Raw genomic sequence first — 21,707 nt, 5'->3', positions numbered from 1 at the left:
ATACACTTTGGATTTTTTTTAAAGTACATATCAGAACTTTTCTATGCTGGAGGAGCAGTGCTCCTTGATACATCTCCAGACAACAGGAGCATGAGGAGAGGGAGCTTTGCTGAGGTGATAAAGGAAAAGGATCTCCATGTCCCTCAGGGACGTGGCAGAGAATCAGCAGCATATTCGGCAAACAATTTCTTTTGGTTACAGATGGCACAAGGCCAGAAGAGGCACTTTTTGGTTGACCTGATCATAAAGTGCGGTAGCTCTCCTTGGTCCAAACTTCCCAGAAATAATGCTCTCTAGTTGCGGAGGCGAACAAAGAGAGCTGGAGAAGAAAAAAGAAAGCAAAAATAAAAAAGGACAAATACCCACTTATTAGATTATACAGCAGAGATTACAGGGGACTCCCTTCACACAGGACATCGAGTAGAAATATGTGCTATGGTAGCCTTCTTGGGGAGTGGAGTTCAGAGCACTCACCTTACTGGCTGAAGTTTGGATATTTTTCAACAAAGTGAAAGCCCTTCTAAACGGGAACTCACAGCAAGTTACTGATAACCAGCAAAACTGTAAACCACTGTGGGATTCTTAACCCAGTGATAGGGAATATTTCAAGTAACTGACTTATCAAAGATCCACTGCTAGGGAAATCAAATATCGCTTGCCTGATGTCCCAATCAGTATTTCCAAATAGGCGGTCAAACACAAAATACATTTATGATTGTTGTTACATAAAAGTGTAAAAAGCGTCAAAATATTTTAAGTCTATAAACTGAGAGATCATTTGTTTATCCTCAAAAACAACATTTTAAATATTTGCCAAGACTCCTAGGAAAATGCGACTGCACTGTATTGATATCCTGTTTTTAGATCCTAAAATTTAAAAAAAATAGGAAAACAATAAGAAAAACATCCTGGATTTCGTGAAAAAAACTTACATTGCTACTTAGTGAAATTAATTAACATATCATTAAAAAACAAAACAACGTTTTTAAAAATCCGATTTCAGTTATGTTGGCAGCCATTATTGTCCATTAAAAGGCGATAAACATGCATTGTTGAATATACATCAAGAGAACTCCATTTTGCATAATTTAGAAACATTAGCGGAAGCAAAGCAAAGCGGACCAGTATACATTAAATAACTCAATGTTAGTAAGGACTATGGTCGAATTACAATGAGAATAATTAAGAGTGTGTGGTAGAAATGGACACCTGCCATTTGTAGGTGTTTTTTTGCTAGAGCAAAGTTTATATTCTATATTTCATACACAACAATAATCACCTAAACTATGATGGCGGCCCCCGAGCTACAAAATAATAAAACACCCTGAATAATTTCCAAGCAGGGTGGCAGACAAATGGTCAGCAATAAATAACCATTTAATAAGAATGGATCACAGATGTCCATTTTTACCACAGCAATATCAACACCATGAATTCCCCTTCCCCATTCACCAAAAGGAAGAGCTTGCCCAGTACAAAGAGAGAAAGTAGACATAGAAACAGTTCACAGTGCTATAATAGCTAGGGATTGTCTACACGTTTCTTATCCCTAAAACCCCATGCAAATGCAAAAGGGCGAAGAAATCTTATGTGTTTTTAGCTTTTTAGGGGGAAGAAAAAGACGCAGTAGACCAAGAGACAAAGCACAATACAACAGCACTATATATTTTAATTTAAATTGTGATGACTGGTGCCAAGTGAAACAAGAATTGAAAAATCCACCAGGTCTGGCCTGTGGGACATACTGGCTTTGCCAACGCATTTTTGCAATATTGTGCAGCACTGGCTAAAGATGCTGGGAAACATGGTCAAAAAGACTTAAAAATATAAAAAGATGAGAACAGGCTGGTTGACTTGGGTGAGACTGGCAGCCGTCAAATTTTGCAGGAACGTTTATGAACACAAAATGAACACATATGCGTTAGGACGCGTTTGTATGCCTACAAAATGGTGCTGGTGCCATTTTTTAATATCAACAATCCGCGAAAGATTAGTAAGCAAAAGAAAAATGAAACTTAAGTAGCACTAAAGTTCTGCTTTAAGGCTGGGGCTGACAGCAATTTGCTGCTTGGCCCCTCTCAAATAAATTATTTAAAAAAATGTGAGGGGCAACAGAGGCTCAGTTGAGGTGGAGTGTGGACGAGAAATAAAACAAAAATAAGGATGGGGAAACAGCACACAAGGGAGAGAGCAACAAGGAGAACGGAGAGAAGCACAAGAGGGAGAGAGCAACACAGTGGACGAGGGAGAGAACAACACTGGGTGAGAAGCATACTAGTTAGTCGCAACGGGACGAGAAGCATACGAGTGTGAGACTTGAAAAACACATGCACTCTTGGAGGGTTTAATTAAAAAGAAAAAAAAATCCCTGAAAGTGAACAATGAGCAAGTTGGACAATCAAAATCAGAAAGATCCAAAAAAGTTGGGGAGTAGCGGGGGGGCACACAAAAAAGAGAAGCAAACAAACTAGATTGACAACAAAGACTACCAATGGTATGCAATGGGCAAGCTCTAAACCCACTGTAAACTGGCATAACCATACGCTGTCTGGTAGGGGGAAACTAATAAAGTGAAAAGTCCTCGCAACATGCCATGGATTTCAAATAGCTTATTAACTTCACTCCAGTGCTTCCGATTGCGAATTAGCACTTCCTCTTTTCACGCATCCACAAGTTAACAAGCGTGTAAGAAAAGATGCATGAAAATCTAGTAATGTCTGGCACTGGTTACAAGTAGCTGGTATTGTAACACCGTGTTACCAAATGTTCTCAGTCCAGGTATTTTTTGAGTGTCAAACCACTAACTTCTAGACCCATAAACACAGAATTTACTTTTTACTAGGCTTCTGGTTTCAAAAGCAAGCATAGGCGACAGACAGGCTTTCTTGGATTAACTGTGGAGTAAATTATACGCCTTTATTGTGCGTGCGAACACAGAGATTAGGAAGAGTTAAATAAGAGAGGAAAGGGAGCATTCAGATTATTAAAGTGATTACTTTAGATTGTATCAGAGGTGTGCAACAAGCAGAGAGGAATACGCGATAAGCAGCCTGTTAATTAAGAATACCCACAAACCGGAAAGGGAGAGACTTTGCAGAGTTTAGTGCAGCATCAGCAGGTACTGGGGCGTTATCCAGTCGGGACTGGAAATACCTTGGGGATCAATACAATCATGTCCTTGTCCTGCCAGTCTGCTAGCTGCTGCACTGCTGGGAGATACGACAGGCGAGGTGGGCAGTGAGGAGGGACCTGAAAAGGGTACACAGTCAGTTTTATAACCAAACACATGTTTCTGCATTAAATTGAATTTCTTGGTTGCAAAGAAACAACTCAGCCAATCCTTCTGATCAGATAACCACAAAATCCATCACTTCAGCGTTCCTGTTGCCACGTTAGGCGTCCATTGAGAGAAAAAAAACAATTGTTAAAAATAAAACAAGCATTGGCATAGCCAATAGGTCTCGCCTTTGGGACCTTATAAGTGTTTAGCCATGCAACAGTTGATGTCGTTGCACCAAGGATATTGTGCTGCATAACTAAACACTTATAAGGTCCCAAAGGCGAGACCTATTGGCTATGCCAATGCTTGTTAGTTTTTACCACAAATTATCATTGTTCCCACCTGCCACCAGGTGTCATGGTACACACTGTGTATTGTTTTATTGCTACCCATGTTACATTTTATTGTTATGTTTTTTACAGATGGAACATAACCTATGTTGTCTGTTTCTCGTTTTCATTCTTGATGTCAGGGTAATATTTTGACAATTAGGTACCGGTCATTATTATATAATTGAGTTGAATGTTGTAACTTGTGGGTTATTGCCTAAAGTAATGAAATGTCAACACTGTCCTAATTTAATTGAAAAATTTTCAGTCCTCTTAACACTTTATGAATGTGAAAAAATGGTAAATGTTGTGCCTCATTCTCTCCATTTTATTACTTCAAAGATAGAACATCGTTTACCTACTCTGATTGGTCTATACTGTTCTAAACAGTTTGCTACAAGGCGCTGGAGCCTCGAGGACAATGCGCAGTTGTGAGAAGTTGGCCTGGTATATGATGCTCACTAGTTAAAGTGATCACCTTGTACCATGCCAAGCAACCCTTATGGTGTGGTTGTAAGTCAACCTTTTCGGACTAGCTGCCCTAGTGGTAGCGTAGGCTAAGCAGTCTTTGAGGCTAAACTCGTGAAGCGTGTTAAGCCAGCTGTTTTACCAAATGCAACCCCCTTTTATACCAATGAAAGGACACCACACAGATATATATTCAAAATATATATGTATTTATTTCTCAAAGTAACCCCTAGTCTCTTTATGAGCACAGGAGCACAAATCGTCAAACAAGATTACAGTAGAATACACAGAAGTTGCACTTTATATGGATAGGCCCTGGTGGCCGCTCGCTCAAACCATATACTAAAATAGTGGTATAAGTACCACGAACAGAAAAGGGAAAAGGCCTAGGGCCTCTAGAATCGCTGGGCCTACAAGGAGCTAACTTCAGTTAGTGACCAGGAGGTCCACGGGTGGCGTGTGCAGAGCCGTCCCTTCCCCGTATCTGTGACACTGAAAATTTCCGGATTCCTACCGCTTTTGAGCCAAAACTTTATTGATGCCTGCTAGTTACCCTCCTGGTACGGACTACTAGCGATCTATCTGTTGTTGTTAAAACTCCGCAGCCCCATACGTACCATCTTTAATATCATTACCGAAGTATTTTGGGCTCGCGCACTCTTAGGATCCGCCTTGTATCCAAATTTCTGGTGATTATAATTTAAGTGCTTAATCCACGTCTGTTGCTATTAGTGAGCCTCACCTGACGCTCCGACTGGATGCTGATTCGTATCGCCATATAGGCGTGGAGGTGTAGTATCCACGGCCCTCCAAAGACGTCTGTTTTAATCGTGTGTCTGCCCCCATTATCCCTGGTCTACGCCCTGATGAAGGTGGGGCCCCTTGTGGGTCCTACACCGAAACGCGCGTTGGCGCTTTATTCGACGACCTTCTCCCTTCTTGAAGTACCATCTGGCTTCCTTTGGATGAGATACAACCAATTCATCCATTCGAATACCCAAGGATAATTTGTGTTTACTCACAATGCGTTTTGAGGTTATGAATGTGGTTATGACTGAATGTTTGTATGGCTGAGTTGATGTTTTGAGTGGGGCACGCACTATGTTTTTGACTAATGTATATTTATTGATGGAATGTGTTTGTTTATATTAAATTCATTTGTGTTCTTTTGCCTGATGATAAATTTCTGTATAAATTGAAAAATAACTTTTCTACAAAAAAAATCAAAATATACTCACATATTGTTTTTCATGATGAAAAATATCTGTATAAATTGAAAATGAAATTTTCTACAAAAAAAAGCAAAATAAACACTATATTTGTATCTTTATACTTATAGGATTCTGTATGAGTATTCTTCATCTGTGGTTGTGTAAGTCAGTTCCAGCTTTGTCGTGTTTTCTATCAAGTATCTATTTATTAGGACCTGTTATATACCTATGGAACCGGTCTTGTTTTCTTTTTGAAAGTATTCTGCCCTGTACCCCGCGTTTACCGGTTCTTTATCGCATTATTGGGGTCCCCCTTTTTCATTGGTGTGCAGAGCAAATAATCACACGCGTGCTCCCATAGGTTTCAATGGGTGCGTAAAAAGTACAAAGTTACTGCAAAGAGGATCTTCCGGATGGACTAGGAACTCAAGATTTGGAACACAGGCACTAGAGATGTAATACTACACTTGGGCACAGGTGTGCCAGCTTTACCTCACCCACAGGAAGCGGGTGCATAGGCCTCGAAGTGCGTCGGGTTTCTTCTATCTGTTCCGTGGAGCTTGAAGACAAAGATGCTGCAGGCGGTCGGTCCGGGAGAGATGCAGTGGATCCAAGAGGGGATCGGAGATATTGAAGACCTGTAAGCAGAGGGGACAGTGTTCACAGTCACTAGCCAGTGACCAGTGTGGCACCAGGTGGGTACCAGGCAATGTCGGGTGCAAACAGGAAGAAAGGTGTAGCTTGTCTCTGCAGCCACGTGGTCCCTGGAGGTCGACGACGTCCAGGAGTCGGTTCACAAGCTGTCCCACACAGGCTCTCGCTGTCGGCGGTGTCGGCGACTTGATCGAAGCAAACAAGCCTTGGCAAAAGCAATTGTTGTAGGAGATGAAATAAGCTGATGGTTCTGACCAGCAAGTTCAGAAGGACTGCTCCTTTGGAGGGGAGCAAGGGCCAGTCTGGAGCAACCAGACCAGCGGTGTATTTCGTAAAGTTCGTCGCCAAGATGGCTACTAGCCAGCGGGCCAGCAACCGGTTAGGCGCGTCGAGTGGCAAAATGCAGAAGGGCCCCACGCTGATCGTGGAGATGCTGGAGGGCTCACCTTTGGTGCAGATGCTGCTCGAGGGTTGGGCTTCTCAGATCCCAAAGCACAACTTGGAGGGAGCCTCGGTTGTTGCACTTGTCAGCTTGTCGTGGTCGTTTCAAGATGGCTGGCTCCACGTGTCTCGGTGCCTCCACGGGTCTCCTCTTTTCAGGGACTGTGGATCGGGCGGTGAGAGGTCTGGAGGTCCAGGTCTTGTCAGTCTCTGGGCTCGGGCTCCGGCGGCGGCAAAGCAGACGTTGATTCGCTGGATGGTGCTTGCGTTAGCAAGGTGGTCACTCCCTGACCACAGGGGAGATTTCCTTCAGTCTTCTGTGCAGCAGAATGTCAAAGTTCCCGTCTTCTTCTTAGTTTCAAGTTGATTCCAGGATGTCTGAAGTCTTAGGACACAGCCCCTACCTTTAAGCGGATTCTAGGGGCCGGACTACCTGCTAGGTCCCTCCCTATGGGTGGGACCAGGAAGGGGGGGTGGTTACACCCCCAATCCTTTGTCCAGCTCGCCCTTGGCCCGGGACTGGTGTGCCCCAGGACCGGTTTGAACTGGCATATGCACCGAGGCTCCTTGTGAGCCACAGGCATGTCTGGTTTCTTTCAAGCCCTACCTGACCAATACACAAAATCCTGTCTGGGGTGGTGCATGCACCTCCCCTGGCAGGAAACCCTTTGTCCACACCTCCCAAGCTGGAAGGACTCCCAGCAGCAGGAGGGCAGATTTGTGTCTGTGGTGGCAGCATCCATTTTGTGGAGCTGAGGCTATGTCTGATTTTACCCGGGTTTCAGGTACTGTACATGTTGTGTCCCTCTAGAAGGGTGGAATGCTAACCCCGTCGCCAGAATTGGCGAGGGGTTAGTATTCCAATTCGTATGACACCTTACTCGACATGTTTTGATAAAGCCAAACCAAAGATAGCATTTAACCGCGAGGTTCATAATGCACTTAAGAGTATATGGTATGACGATATCTGGAAACAGTAGAAGGAAGTTGTTCCGACCACTGCAGACAGGCTCAGCTCATGCCAGAGCACCATCTCACATGGAACCAAGCACTCTGCCTTCAGGATTGTTAAGGCCTGCCATAGGAGTGACTTATAGGTTACCAGGTGTCCCATTTAAGGTTAGGTATAGGTATACTACACCTAAGTAAGAGGTGATTACACCAACTTACCCCAGCTGAGTGATCAGCCAGTTGTGTCAGATTGTTAGGCCAAGCCTGGGGTGGCATAATACATGCTTCAGCCCCTGGCAGGCCTTGGGTACACCAATGCCCTGGGTACCTAGTGTACACTGGTACAGGGGCTGACAGGGTGATCCACTTCCAATTGGTTATGCACCTAGGGTGCATAGTTTTAATTTAGTAGAGAGAACAGCAGGCTGGGGGTCTGATTGGCAGGCCCACAGCCTCAATATGTCAAAAACCAGTGAAGCAAAAAGCAAAAATTTGGGGTGACCATAGGATAGCAGACCCTACTCTCCTACAGCAGTCTGTTTCAACATGAGCTGCCATGTCACTGGCAACATGGAAGCGGATTAGTTTCATCCACTTGGTATTTCGCACAGTGGTGTAAAGAGGCCAGGTGCTGGTCACAGACAACCATTATCAAGCTTTAGCCCCCACTCCACCTTCTAACGTTCATACGGGTGAGGTTGCCGCATACCGTGCATTCATCGCTGCATCTCAATTCAATTCACCTCTTAAGAGCATCCCGAACCTCTAAATCCATTGTTTTAGGAACAGGTGTAGTTATTTTTAGCTGCGTGTGGTGACCGCGATAATAAAATTATTCTGAAAAAAAAGTAATAGCTGCGGAGATCCTATCAAATAAAAGTCGGTAAACACAACTGCAAAGATCCTATCAGGACAAGGAAAAAAGACAAGCATTAGCTCACAGAGAACATCAAAGCGGAAAGTGAAAGTGATCGCGATCGCAATCAAGCGCAGCGCGCACCCGCGCACATGCACTCAAGCTCTAGGCCGGCCATGGTAGCATTTTTTTAAGCCCTCACTAAAAGTCTCGCCAGACAAGTGCATGCGCTGGGTCAGGCGAGACCTAAAAAAGGGCTCACACTAAGCACCTTAGCACCTCAAGCAAAACAAACTGTGATCCAATGTTTAAAGGAGATGCACACTTTCCCACATTTTCATTGTTGTTCCCTGCTGTTAACATTTTAACTTATGCCAGAGTTACGCATTCTACTTAACCTGACTTTCAACTTGTGCAGTTTCACCCCGACCAAGCAAGTCCCATCAAAAGATATACAGTGTATTCTGCAAGTTCATTAATGCAGCAAAAATGCAATAAGATGGTAGCATTTTGAAAGAGGGTGGTCCAGTGAGCTGCAGCACGGAGCTTGCTCAGAGCTCTGCGTCACTCGTGTATTTCCACCTGCAACTCCACAGCCATGTGAGACAGAAGTGCAGAAAGTGTACCCATACTTCCCATAACTCCATGACGTGCCACTGGTGCTCTTCCTTGGAGAATAAGCAAGATGACGGCATTCATCGTCACTCAAAAGAAAGTGGAAATTTCAGCCGTTCTGAGAATCCTCTGACAAGCGAGTATGGATCAGGACTGAGGCAGTGATTGTAGAGTGTGGTAGAGTACAAAGCTCATCTGGTGGTAGGGCATCCAATGTTAACCACTCACACACCTCTCTAAACCATGAAAACGATCAGCTCGGAGTTGAATAAACAGGTGCCCATACTCAGCTAATGGCCCGAAGAGTGGTGCACCATTAAGTTGGAACGCACTGCACCTATCTGCTTACCATGTCATATGATGGTCGGCAGCATGGCAAATTCAGAAAAATGATAAAGCAGAGAAAGAACAGATGTTCCTAGCAGGAAATCGAAGAATGGCACCTCTACAAGATTTCCAGTCCTGCTCTCAACCACAGGGAAAACAAGCACTGTCAAAGCCATTAAATGGTTCTAGATTTGGCAAGTGGGCACTTAAAAAAAAAAAACATTTTTGTAATTGCAAACATGCAATTTTCAAAACATTGACAAAAATATTTAAAAATTTTAAAAAATAAAGAGTGGCCCAACAATCCAGGCACATCAGCCCTGCCATAGAGAAGACCTTCATTCAGGTGACTGTGCAAATGAGATCAACCAAAATGGAGTTTCTCACACTGAAGACAGCAAGTAGATGAAGAGGGTTAACACATCTCCCCATGTTGGGAGCACTGGTGGGCGGGACAAAATGTAAATGAAGAGACTCCCAAAAGCCCCTGCACGTGTTTATCTAAGTAGTTATCTATGGGTCTATGTACAGTTGTATTTTTATTATGAATTTTTGGGGAACATTAGGTTAGAGAGACAGCTAACAGTCTCTAAACCAACCGTATAAAACGTTCCTTTTCTTGTAGGCGGAGAGTAACTAAAATTACCTTAGCTGTAAAACTTCACTGATTGCTTCTTGTGTGCCACTGGGAAGGAGTGGAGAAAAAAAAAGGAGATTTTACGATTCAGCCAGTGCATGGAAACATGGATAACATTTAACTGTAAAACAGTACACTCCGAGCCTACCAGCCTTCAAAAAATGCTCCACGGGGCACCACTGTTAGCCTCCTTCACCAAGACAGGCCCGGTTTACCTAGTTGGTGTGTTTATTCTGCCTCTACCCAACTCGAAAGCAGAGATGAGAGAAAGGGAGGGCACACCCTTACGAAAAGCCAATTCACAGTAAAGGGGAGGTTCTTACAAGGGCTCTTTTAGTATGTAAACAATGCTTCTCTGTCAGTCCATAAGAAGCTAATGACCACACAGGAAGAATCTGAAGTCCTTCTATTTTGCTAGGAGATTGGGTACTTAACCATACCGAACCGAGAGAGGATACGAGTTAAGAAACTACTATAAAAAGTTAAATCTCTATTGGGTGAAGGAATCACTGACTGGACCCTGATTGGAACTTTACATCATGGACTGAGTACATCAATAATCAGAAAGTCTATTAACAGAAGACATGATACTGAGGCAAGAAGCACTGTTAAATACTACTGTGAAATGAAAAACATCACTGTTGAATCAAGATAACCTGCACATTGGAATACTCACGTCCATTGATTTATTACAGTACTCTTAAGGCAAAACCAGTAATCACAATAAATAGATTCTAGAGAATTAAGCAACTAATCAGAGTGTTCAGTCCGCAAGATCTTGGCTGGTTTTGTGACTCTGCAGCAAGGATGTGCAATTCGCAAATAGGGGATCCAAGCTTTAATCCTCCATACAGGATGAGGCAGGATTGGTCAGTGATAAGGAGAGCCATAAAGTCATGGTCAGAAATAATAAGTCTGAGAAAAAATTACTGCAGATGTTCATACATGTCTTAGTTGGCCTTAGTTGTGTGACTGACAGAAGTCACTTTCCATTTTTAACACTTTAACTGCTATGTATAAAAAAGCTCACCTAAACTATGCAAGTCAGAACTTAAAAGCAGTGTCTGCCTTGCCTGATCTGAATTATTTAAATTCCTTGCCTGATTTAATGCTATAAGACTAGGCCACCATTTTTGTTGGACTGGACCACTGGCCACCCAACCCACGAGGTCGGTAGGAACTGCACCCTCTGCCACGCAGAGGTTGGAAGCGGCTCAGTGTCTGTCATAGGGTTGGTGTGGTTGAAAGCCCCTTCTGTAACCACGTAAGGAGCAAAAGGCAGGCTTGGGATGACATGGGGAAGCCAAGAGGCACAAGGACTGGTCCATAGCCCGCGAGTCCTTAAAGTGCTCCAGCACCATGTCTGCCTTGTCTCCGAAGAGATGGGTGCCATCGAAGGACATGTCCATGAGGGAAGCCTGGACATCCCCCGAAAAGTCAGATGTTCTCAACCAGGTGTGGCATCTGAGGACACAGTTGATGAAACCGCTCTGCCCAGTGAGTTGGCCAAATCCAAGACACAACGTATAGTGAACTTCGCTGCGCCGCTCCAGTCTGCAACTACTAGGTAGAGAATTGCCCAGGCCTCCTCCAGGATCTGGGACAGCACTTGTGCAACTGCTTCCTACAGCCTGTGGGAGTAGCCGCCAAATAAGCATGCATTGTTCACTGACCGTAATGAAAGGCTGGTTGAAGAAAACAAACATTTTTCCCATGGATGGGCCAGTGGCGACAGCAGATCGACCTGTTCAAAGGAAACCCTGTGCTGGGTTTGGACCAGGACCCCAAAAGGACATTGGTGAAGGCTTTGTTGACCGAGAGTAGGAGTTCAGAGGAGCAGACTACCGGTTGCAGCACCTCTGTCAAGATGTTGGTTTTGAATGCCAACGAGGGCAACTGAAAGTCGAGGACCTCAGCCACCCTTCAGACCACCATTGCATACGTAGCTCCCTCCTCCATAGCCACAGTAAGGGGAGAAAGCTTGCCGGTATCTGGAGACTTATCCAGTCAGCTGGTATCACCACGTTCCTTACGCCAGTCCATATCCTGATCACAAGGCTGGTACTCTAAAGGGTCCAGCTACCCCCTCCCATTCCTTCCCGAGACCTTCCCCTTCAGAATAGGGTTCAGGCTCCAACCTAGGACACTGCTATTTTGTCGGCGACAGCTGATACGGCTCCACGTTTGATTTGGGTATCACATAGGGGGATGGTGCTGCCGGTGGGAGACAGTGGCCCCGTTAGCATCGGGGACGGCGTTCGTCAGAGAGGCACGACAGGCACCGGTCCGGATCTATGACTGGATCTAAGGGGGCTCATCGTAGCCAATAGCACAGAACCAGGTGGGGCCCCCTACAACCCCCCGGGGGCCAAAGGCACGCCGTAGGGGTCAGGCTGCTCAAAAATTAGACGTATGTCCTCATATAACTCTTTAATTTGAGCAGGGTCGCTCACGGAAACTGGGGAGACGCGGAATTAACCCAAGCACAGGTTCAGAGGAACCAGGCCTCGAACACTAATGTTCCTTTGCCGTGTCGGCCGACGGATGAGGAGAAGTTGAAGCGCGCTTTGACTTCTTGTGTTTTTTGTGCCTCTTGCCTGACTGCCCCAACGATTTCGAGTGGGACGCAGAGAACTGCGGACTCCTGGAACGGTCCCGAGACCTTCCTCTCAACCGGGATCGTGACTTCTGCAGTCGCATGCTGGGCCTCTAGCTGCTTCAGGTACAGCTCCCTCAAAGACTTCGGCGCAATGGCCCTGCAGACGGAGCACAACTTGGAATCATGGTCACGCTCCACACCACAAACACACGGGTCTATTACCGACATGGCACCATGACAGGCACCACAGGATTTAAAACCTGACTTCCTCAATGACATCCTCGAAACACAGGAGGAAAAAAACTCAAAAAAGGTTGACATAAGGTCGCAAAAATCCTGCCAAAAACTGACAGACTGGTAGTTCTCTCGGATCAGCGCTGGCTTGCGCAGAAAGAAAAGAATTGATGTCAGCGTGCTGAGGCGGTGCCGCAGACAACACCTCCTGCACGGACACCGGCGACGATGTGTAGACCTGATCAACACCACCTACCGGCGTGCAGGGTTACTGCTCACAAAACAATCTTCCAGTTCCAGTCTGACACCTGGGGAAAATTCAAAGGTAAGGAACCTGTAGCTAGAAGTCTCAATCACATAAATCCATTTTAAGTGTACCAATACTGAAACAAAATGTGAATCTGAAGAAGTGCAATGAAACAGTGGACTTCAGTGCTATAGGGTTGGCACATGGTGCTGCGTCAAAAGGTGAAGGAAAGGACAATCGCCTTTTTGTCTGTAACACTAACACACACACACACACACACACACACACACACAACGCTAGTCTTTAGCTGGTGCGTGGGCAGTACAGAAACATAAAACCCATCTGTAAATAACCAAATGTGTAACTTACATGGCCCACAACCCTTTTGATATCAAATGCGGGATAAGGAGTGTATAAAGTGTCTTCTTGACTAGTGATGTTGATAGCCAATGTAAAAATGTAATATTTTGAAATAAAGCACTTACCCGGGTATTCCAATGTCAGAGAATGTGCGGCCACCTGGGTGGGCACCACTAGCGTACGTAAAGGTGTATTGAAACCAGAAGACCAGGAGAAAAGTTGCAAGATGGATCAAAATTGTTGCCTATAAGTACTGGCCTAAGGACAACAGAGTGCCACACAAGGAGTCTAATAGCTTCAGCCAAGTATTTGCAGAACTAATTGTAAAAATGGCCTTTTAATGAGAGACTGGAAGTTTGTGCCACTGGAACAGGTTTAATTCAGAGTGCGCATGAAGGCCATTTAGGAGTTACTGCCACTAAGATAATTAGAACATATTACTGGAGGCCTGGCATGGATAGTTCTACTGAAAACATTATTACGTCCATCAGGAAGTGTCTCTAAAACACCTTTGAACACAGTACTCCTACCAGACAAGTCCTTGGGTTAAGCTTGCCATTGTTTTTGTTGGACCATTTGAGTGCCTACTGAATTGATGACGTTACTTGCAGTGACAGAATATTAATCAAAGTGGATTTACTATTATTTTTAATGCTGCATTACAACAGAAACCACAATTGCTTTTCTCAGGAGGATTTTTGTATTAGAAGGTTTGCCAAATGTTATTTTGTCTGACAAAGGTGTGCAATTTGCGGTGAACAGAGTGAAGAACTTTCTAAATGAGTTACAGATGGCACAATACAATGCTAACTTATATTCACCATAGTCCAATGGGCTGATTGAAGGACTAATAGATTTATCAGAGTGTAAAGAAATAGCTTTAGTTTCCAATCTTGACTTCAAGGGTAATTTGTGAATGTACCGCAAAAAACAATGGACATAGCACTTTTACTTTCTTGAGAGGCAGGCATGTGGTAATGTAGGTGTTTCCTTGAAGGGTGGGTGAAAAGGAGAACAAGACTGTGCTGGAGAACCGTTTCATTTTGGAAAAGGTTGAGACGTATCAAAATAAAATAAAGCTGTATCATGATTGCAAGTTAAGGTAAAGGTAGAAACCGTGAATACTGATGATTGGGTATTTGTAAGGAAACCTGGTCATATCAACAAAGGTGATTCCAAAAGCCATGAATAGGAATAAAAGCAGTGACAATGAAACTTACAGTCACATACACCTGATAACAACTGTTATGTGAACTCTGGGAATGTTGGTAATTTTAAAGATGCACATGGAGGTCCTTCTGCTTGGTCTAATGGTGACTCACTTGGTGATAATGCAGGAAAGTTGGATGATGTTGGAAAGGATGAGTTTAGGAAGAAGCTGTTGCACATGGATTGCATTGTGAGAGAGTATCACAGGATTGTGTTACCTGAAAGATTTGAGGATTACATTATGAGGTAGAGTTTTTATTTTGGTTAAAGGGGCAGGTGTGTTGAATCTTGATAATTCATTATTCATTTCTATGTTAACAATTGTATAATTGCACTGTTTGCATTAGTTCCTGTTATGACATGTTCTCCTGTACATTCCATGTGTTCCATTCTAGAGTGGAATGTAGGTAGGAACTTGAGCGAATTTGGGAACTGCAGCTAGTTGACTGTTGTCAACATCACTGAAGCTGTGCAGCACGGGCTAGTGTACTACAAATAAAGTTAAGGCCAGTTTATCAATACTTGGTGTCTGCAAGCATCATTTCAGCACTTCACAATGCACACAGCACCCTACTGCACCACTGGCTAGGCTGGTGCAGTATAGCTACCTACCTATATGTTTTAGTCCTATGATCATAATTTGTCCACCTATCTCTGACACCACCTCGATCACAATGCTAGACAGTGTGCCCCAAGATAAGATAACCTCACCAGACACGCACGCAAAACACTTCCCTCATAGGCTCACAACAAACACCACTCGGGCAACCATGCACTCCCCCCGCCCGCCCCCCCACTGTGTAGACCAGTATGAAAATGCGCTTCAGCATCCCACATCGGGGTATTAACCGCTATAAAAACGCTAAAATAGAAACAAAGGTTTTACGTTAATGTAGTTTTCACATACAAATTGAGGGGCTACTGTTTTGAATATAATTTAAAAAAACATTTACCTTGAAAGGGTCCTGATTCAATGATACCCTCTTTAGTGCTATCATAGCAGTGGGATGTAATCTGTGTTTCAGACAGGCCAAGTCCGGGCGGTAATGCACGTTTCAGGTCCTGGTAAACATGGTATAAGAAAGAAACGTCTGGATAAAGGTCCCAAATAAATTCACATTTACACATTGCATTAGCTCCACAGGAAACTATGGTAAATTGGAACATAGGGTGTGGAATGTCACTCCACAAAAATGTGAAAAGTGCCCTTACATCCTAAAGGGACAGGGTCAGTTATAATCAAAACAAAGAAGGGTCCCTTTTGTGTTATATATTCTAATGGTATATTCAAGAGGATAAAGTTTTACACTCTCGTACTCATAATACACAACTGAACTTTAATATATGTAAACATTTCTCATTTATTGTAGTATAGAAAATGTACTCATTAAAATCATTATATTATCTTAAAATGACACATACATTGCTTTATGTTTGTCACAAATAGAATATTTTCAGGTAGTGATCTGATCTATAAACCATCAAAATGAAAAACACAATTCATACATTTCCATTGACATTTTCACCACAAACATTTCACATTTGACATGTACAATTATCTACATAATTTCACCATAAAAGTACATAGAGAGATCACGATAAAGTTGTCAACGCAACTTTATTTTTAAAGAAATCTCTCTGCACTCTGTCGTTCTATGACCACCTCCTGTTCCAGTTATATGCAGAAGATTTTAGGGTGTATTGTATTCTTATATTTGTATCCTTGTTACACCACTAAAAATAATATCATTTATTCGTTTCCCATAGCTCCTCCACAGGTTTCTTGTAGGATAAGTCACTCTATACGAGGCCCTTATGTTTTTTTATGGGCGGAGTCCGTATTCAATCTGCTTTATTGGGGTAAATCTGCGCCTGCAGGTGCTCCGGGATCGAGCAGTGTAGGTACACTTCGTATGCCTTTCCGTCGTGGTCTTTAAAATTCTCTGCGTTCCCGTCATGGCGGTCATTTTTTTTTCTATCACCACATTCTACTGTGATGAAAATGCACACTATAATAAACGATTCGCCCGTGGATTTTCCTCAAGAACACCAAAACGTGAGATAAATCAATACATAAAAAGCACACATTGCATATTTAAGTATAAACTTACAAGCATGAGGTAAACTGAGGCTACAGGCAGGTTTTTCCCCCAAATCGATATTTTTTTACTTTCAACGTGTTTCCACTTATAAAAATAAGTTCTGTACTCTACTTCATTCTCTAAACAAGAATCCTTAAAACGTCTATGCAAACAAGCACTGACAAATGCAATAACTATTGCCGAGGCAAAATCTGCTTTGCCCATGGTTTACATTTTACAGAGCATTGCTCTCTGTTGTGTAACATGACAATTTTTTTTTAAAAGCACTATGTTGCGCCACCACTGACCGAGTCATAGTGCTTTTTCTCTTTAACCCATGCTGCTCTACAGCCGCCACTGCTGTGCAATATGTGTAAAACCAGCGTGTGCATGTGTGGGGGTGGGGGGTCAACAGCAGGGAGCGGGTGGGAGGAGGAAAAATCTGTTGATGGGACAAGAGGACAAAGGGGGCAAGCAGCAACGAGAGGGAGGAAGTGGAGGGGCAGGACAAACAACAAGTGCTCTTCCTGCGAGATACGCTGGTGAATCTCTTGCTAGTTCTGCCTACCACATCATGCAACGCCATGAAACACATGTCCTCTATCCTCCGCCGCTTGAACAGGCAACGGACCACTAGCCCTGTGTGATGTGGCTCGGTTCAATGTTCCAGCTTGGAGCGTGGATTGTGTGAGGTTCTATTTGAGTCAGTTGGCTCAGGTCTACTATGGATGGGGTTGTTAAATAAACACTCGCTTATCCTTTCACTTAAACCAGTGTCCGAACGTTATTACACTGGCGATGATCACGTGAAGACAAAAGAGATAACGACCCCAACATTGGGAGACAGAAAGGATGAACTTTGCTTGCTGGTTAAATGAGAAAAGCGAAGTTATGAGGAACTGCAGCGCAGAGAACTGAAATTGACTTATTTTGTGAGGCGGATCATTGCGGGCGTTGTCCGATGCGGAATAGAGGAAGTTCGGGAGGAAAAGGAGCAACGGAGAGGCAAGCAGTGGAGAGGCAGTAGCTGCTGGAACGCAGGGCGCGTCTGCGTTTCATGTCTGTTGAAGAAGATCTTCTAAGTCGTGAGTACTGCGCTCTACTGCTTGTAGAAAAAAGGCCTACTGCTACGTTTGGCAGCGTCAGCAAACAAGCTCTATTTCTGGCTGAAATAGACTGGATTGTGTACGTGGTGACGGCAGCAGCTATCTTAAAGGCTGGAAATAAGGAAGAAGAAAGCAAGCCCTATCTGCAATAAAAAGATACTCAAATGTTTGTGTGATGACAGTGGCGGCCGTTTTAAAGGCAGGAAATAAGGGTAAAGAAAGCAAGCCATATCTGCATAAAATATTTACGGAAATATTTGCGTGGTTACGGCGGCGGCCGTTTTAAAGACAGCCATTGAAGGATATATCGTTTTTAATCTTGGAGTTTCATGGAAAAGGTGGAAATCATCAGGATCTTCTCTGGTTTGAAATGTAAAGAAGATTGTCGGTTGTAAGCTTGCTACCACGGTGACAAGCACACCTTAATGTTTATAGTCATTTAATTTTTGACTTGGTCTCTAATTCAGGTTGAACATCGCATAAAAAAATAGTGTAATGTAAGTATAGATTGAAATTAACTGAGGTGTGACTTGCAAGTAATAAAAAAAAATGTAAAACATAAAAATAAGAAGTTAGGAAAATGCAAAATGTAACTGCAACCCCCTTTTTCTTGACAAATCCTGGGGAGCCACCGGTGAAGTGGAAGAAAATATTTGAAAAGTATGCCAGAGTATGTGGAACAAATTTGAGTGCAGAGAGGAAACAGGCACTTTTACTCCATTGTTTAGGTGGTGAGGAGAAAGAGGTGTTGGAGAATTTGCCACCATTAAGCCCTGTAACTCAAAGAGTGTTGAATGAATATGAAATTTGTATTAAACAATTAGACCTGTATTTTCTGCCAAAAGTTAGTACCATTATGGAACGTTATTATTTTGGATTAAGAGAGCAAGGGAAGGAAGAAACAGTTGAAGAGTTTGTGACTGCTCTCAGGAAATTAGCGTCAAGTTGTAAGTTTGGGGAAATAGTAGAAGAGAGAATACGTGACCAGTTTGTATATAAATGTGGGAGTGACAAAATAAGAGAGGAGCTCTGGTTAAAAGATGAACCTCCTTTGGATGAAGTTATGGTAATTGCTAAATGAGTTGAGCACATGTTAAAATGTGTGAGTGAATTGAGCAAAGTGGGGAAATCTACCATTAGTTCAGAAAATGTAGAGGCAGTTGTCTGCCATGCTGTACATAAGTCTGACACAGACAATAAGAGTGGGGAGGAACAGAAAATAAACAAGAGTGGAGAAGAAGCAAAAAGAAATGCCATGTTTTTTCAAGGAACTTGTTATCGCTGCGGAAAGGTTGGTCACAAAGCTAATGCCAGTTTTTGTCCTGCTCTCAGTGTAGTTTGTAACGTTTGTGGGAAAAAAGGTAATTTTTCAAAGAACTGCCGTTTTTGCAACAAAAGAGATGGCAGAAATGAAGTGAAGGAAGTAAGTTTTCAGGTGAATGAGGTGTGTGGTTCCTTCAGAATGGGTCAAAATGGGAGATGTAAAGATAAAAATGAAGTTCGACTCTTGCTCTCATCTAACGTTTATATCTAAAGATGTCTTTGAGAGAAATTTCAAAAGCAAAGTGAAATTAATGAAAACTGATGTAAGTGCAACAGGTTATGGGGGAACTCCTATAAGAATGTTGGGTTACTTTCAGACTTGTGTGCAGTGCAATGAGAGATTTAGTGATGCTAAGATTTATGTTGCAGAGAAGGGTGATAACTTACTGAGTTGGACACACCAAGCACGCCTTGGCATTATTCTAGATCCCAATGGTAATCCCCCTGTACAGGTACAGTCTATAAAGAATGTTGAGAACAAGTATGAGAAGAAGTTTGGTGAGTTATTCAAAAAAGATTTGTGACGTTTGAAGGGCTACAACTATGGGATTAAACGGATGCTAGGTGCAAAGCCCATTGCAGCAAACGTGAGGAGGATTCTACTGAGTGTACAAGAGTCTGTACAAAAAGAAATTGACAGATTACTTGATGCTGGTGTGATTGAGCCAGTGACGGCGACAGAATGGTTGGCTCCCATAGTTGTGGCTAGAAAGAGTAACAATAAGATTTGTCTATATGTGGATTTACGTGTGCTCAATAAAGAAGTTGTGGTAGACAAATTTCCCCTACCAAATATAGATGAGAGGGTGTCAACATTGGATGGTGCTTGTTATTTCAGTACTCTAGACTTAGCTTCAGCATATCACCAGGTGCCTCTAGATAGGAGTTCACAGGAGCTTACTGCTTTCATTACCCCAATGGGAGCATTTAAGTTTTTAAGAATGCCTTTCGGATTAGTTTCAGCAACCTCCGTGTTTCAGAGGATTAGGAGTGATGTGGTAAAGGGAATCAAGGGTATTAGGTGTTACCAGGACAATCTCTTGATTTATGGTAAGAGCATTGAGGAACATGATGGGAGAGTAGACAAGGTGTTAAAAAAACTGATGAAAGCTGGTTTAACCCTACGTTTTGACAAATGTAGGTTTGGTGTGACAGAAGTAGATTATCTTGGTCATAATAGATCTGGGAGTGGTGTCAAACCGAAAAAAGTTAGTAAATACAATTGCAAATCTAAAGGAACCGTGCTTGAAGGAAGAGCTGGCATCTTTTCTGGGAATGGCTGAATTTTACAGCAAATTTATAAGAAATTTTGCAGTTAAAACTTGCCATCTGAGACGTTTGCTGTGAGAAAAAACTGAGTTTGTGTGGGATGAGGTATGCAAAGGAGAATTTGCGAAGGTCAAGTTGGATCTAAAAAATGCTCCGGATTTACAGGCTGTCAAACCAGGTGATTTGACATATATTGTAACAGATGCAAGTAAGAAAGGGCTAGGGGCCTTGCTGATCCAGAAGAGGGATACTCAAGAGTGTTTGGTCGCATGTGCCTCAAGATATCTAAGAGGTGCTGAAGTTAACTACTCAGTCATCGAGAAGGAGGCGCTTGCCATTTTCTGGGCATTTAATAAATGTAAGAAATTTGTGTGGGGTACCAATTTCATTGTCAGGTCAGATCACAAACCTCAAAGAGATTTTTGAGAAAAAGGGTTTGGACTCAATTTTTTTCTAGGATTAGGAGATGGGTGATTTCACTTAAAGAATTAGATTTTGTTATGGAGTATATTCCAGGAGCAACTAATGTTTTGGCAGACTGTTTATCTCGTCTGGTAGATAGTGTGGAATGTGAAGAGGAAAAAGGAGAAGATGATCTGCTGGACGAATTTGATGTGAAAGTGTGTGAAATCACTTTAGGAGTGATTAAGGAACTGGAATGGAAGGAAGAGATAAAGAAGGACAATGAAATGTTGAAGGTGATGGATATGATTTCACAAAATAAAGGTAACAGGCTTGAGAAACCTTGGGTGTTGGTGTGTGAAGAGTTCGCTATTAATAATAACATTCTTACTAGAGGGACAAGGTTGGTTCCTCCCGTGAGTCTGAGAGACAACATTGTAAAAATGGCTCATGAAGGACACGGGTATTTGTAAAACAAAAGAACGTATTAGACAAGATCTTTGGTGGCCTGGATCTCATGGTGGAACGAGTAGTGCGTGATTGTATCCCCTTTTCCTTGAGCGACAAGATTCTTAAGCCCAGACAATCCCCCATGGTTTGTGGGAGGTTACCCATGTGTCCTTGGGATGAAATAGCCATTGATATTGTTGGACCTCTTCATGGTGAACATCAGACTCAGTGAGTATAGATCTACTAGATCTATACTCACGTTGGATTGAAGTGAGTTCAGTGCGTGACATCACAACTCAGTCTTTAATTAAGTTTCTAGATGCAATTTTCAAGCGAGAAAGCTTTCCTGGTTCTTTGTTATCGGACAATGGTCCGCAATTTTGTTCTGGTGAAATGGAGAAATATTTTGCAAAGTGTGGAATCAAACATAAAAAGACCTCTCTTTATCATCCAGTGTGCAATGGTGCCATTGAAAGGTTAAATAAAACCTTGAAGGAAAATATACAACTGGCGAGGGTCAACAGTTTGAATTGGAGGGATGAGTTACAAAATAGGATTACAGCTTACAGGTTTACACCTCACTCAACAGGGAAAACCCATTTTAAGTTATTCAAAGGGAGATCCGCCAATACCATCATCTGTCCTGGATGGATGATTA

The 21,707-nt window shown here is 42.9% G+C and overlaps 1 protein-coding gene across 7 annotated transcripts in view; it reads right to left on the bottom strand.

The window, feature by feature from the left end:
- Positions 1-21,707, bottom strand: part of ARFIP1 (ARF interacting protein 1) — a 441,450-nt gene that overhangs the window by 176,516 nt on the left and 243,227 nt on the right. For 5 of the 7 annotated variants that reach the window (XM_085641674.1, XM_085641675.1, XM_085641676.1 and 2 more), the window contains 2 exons: positions 15,372-15,480; positions 3,154-3,249 (listed from right to left, as the gene is read on the bottom strand). In XM_085641674.1, the coding sequence (XP_085497800.1) occupies positions 3,154-3,249; positions 15,372-15,480 (205 nt within the window). The remainder of the gene's footprint in view (positions 1-3,153; positions 3,250-15,371; positions 15,481-21,707) is intronic. The other 2 variants (XM_085641679.1, XM_085641680.1) reach the window with 1 other exon arrangement.

The sequence above is a fragment of the Triturus cristatus genome, chromosome 2_2, assembly GCF_964204655.1.
Source record: "Triturus cristatus chromosome 2_2, aTriCri1.1, whole genome shotgun sequence".
Lineage (NCBI taxonomy): Eukaryota > Metazoa > Chordata > Amphibia > Caudata > Salamandridae > Triturus > Triturus cristatus.
The sequence above is the reverse complement of the archived record's forward strand: the minus strand, read 5'-3'. Positions and strand labels throughout refer to the sequence as shown.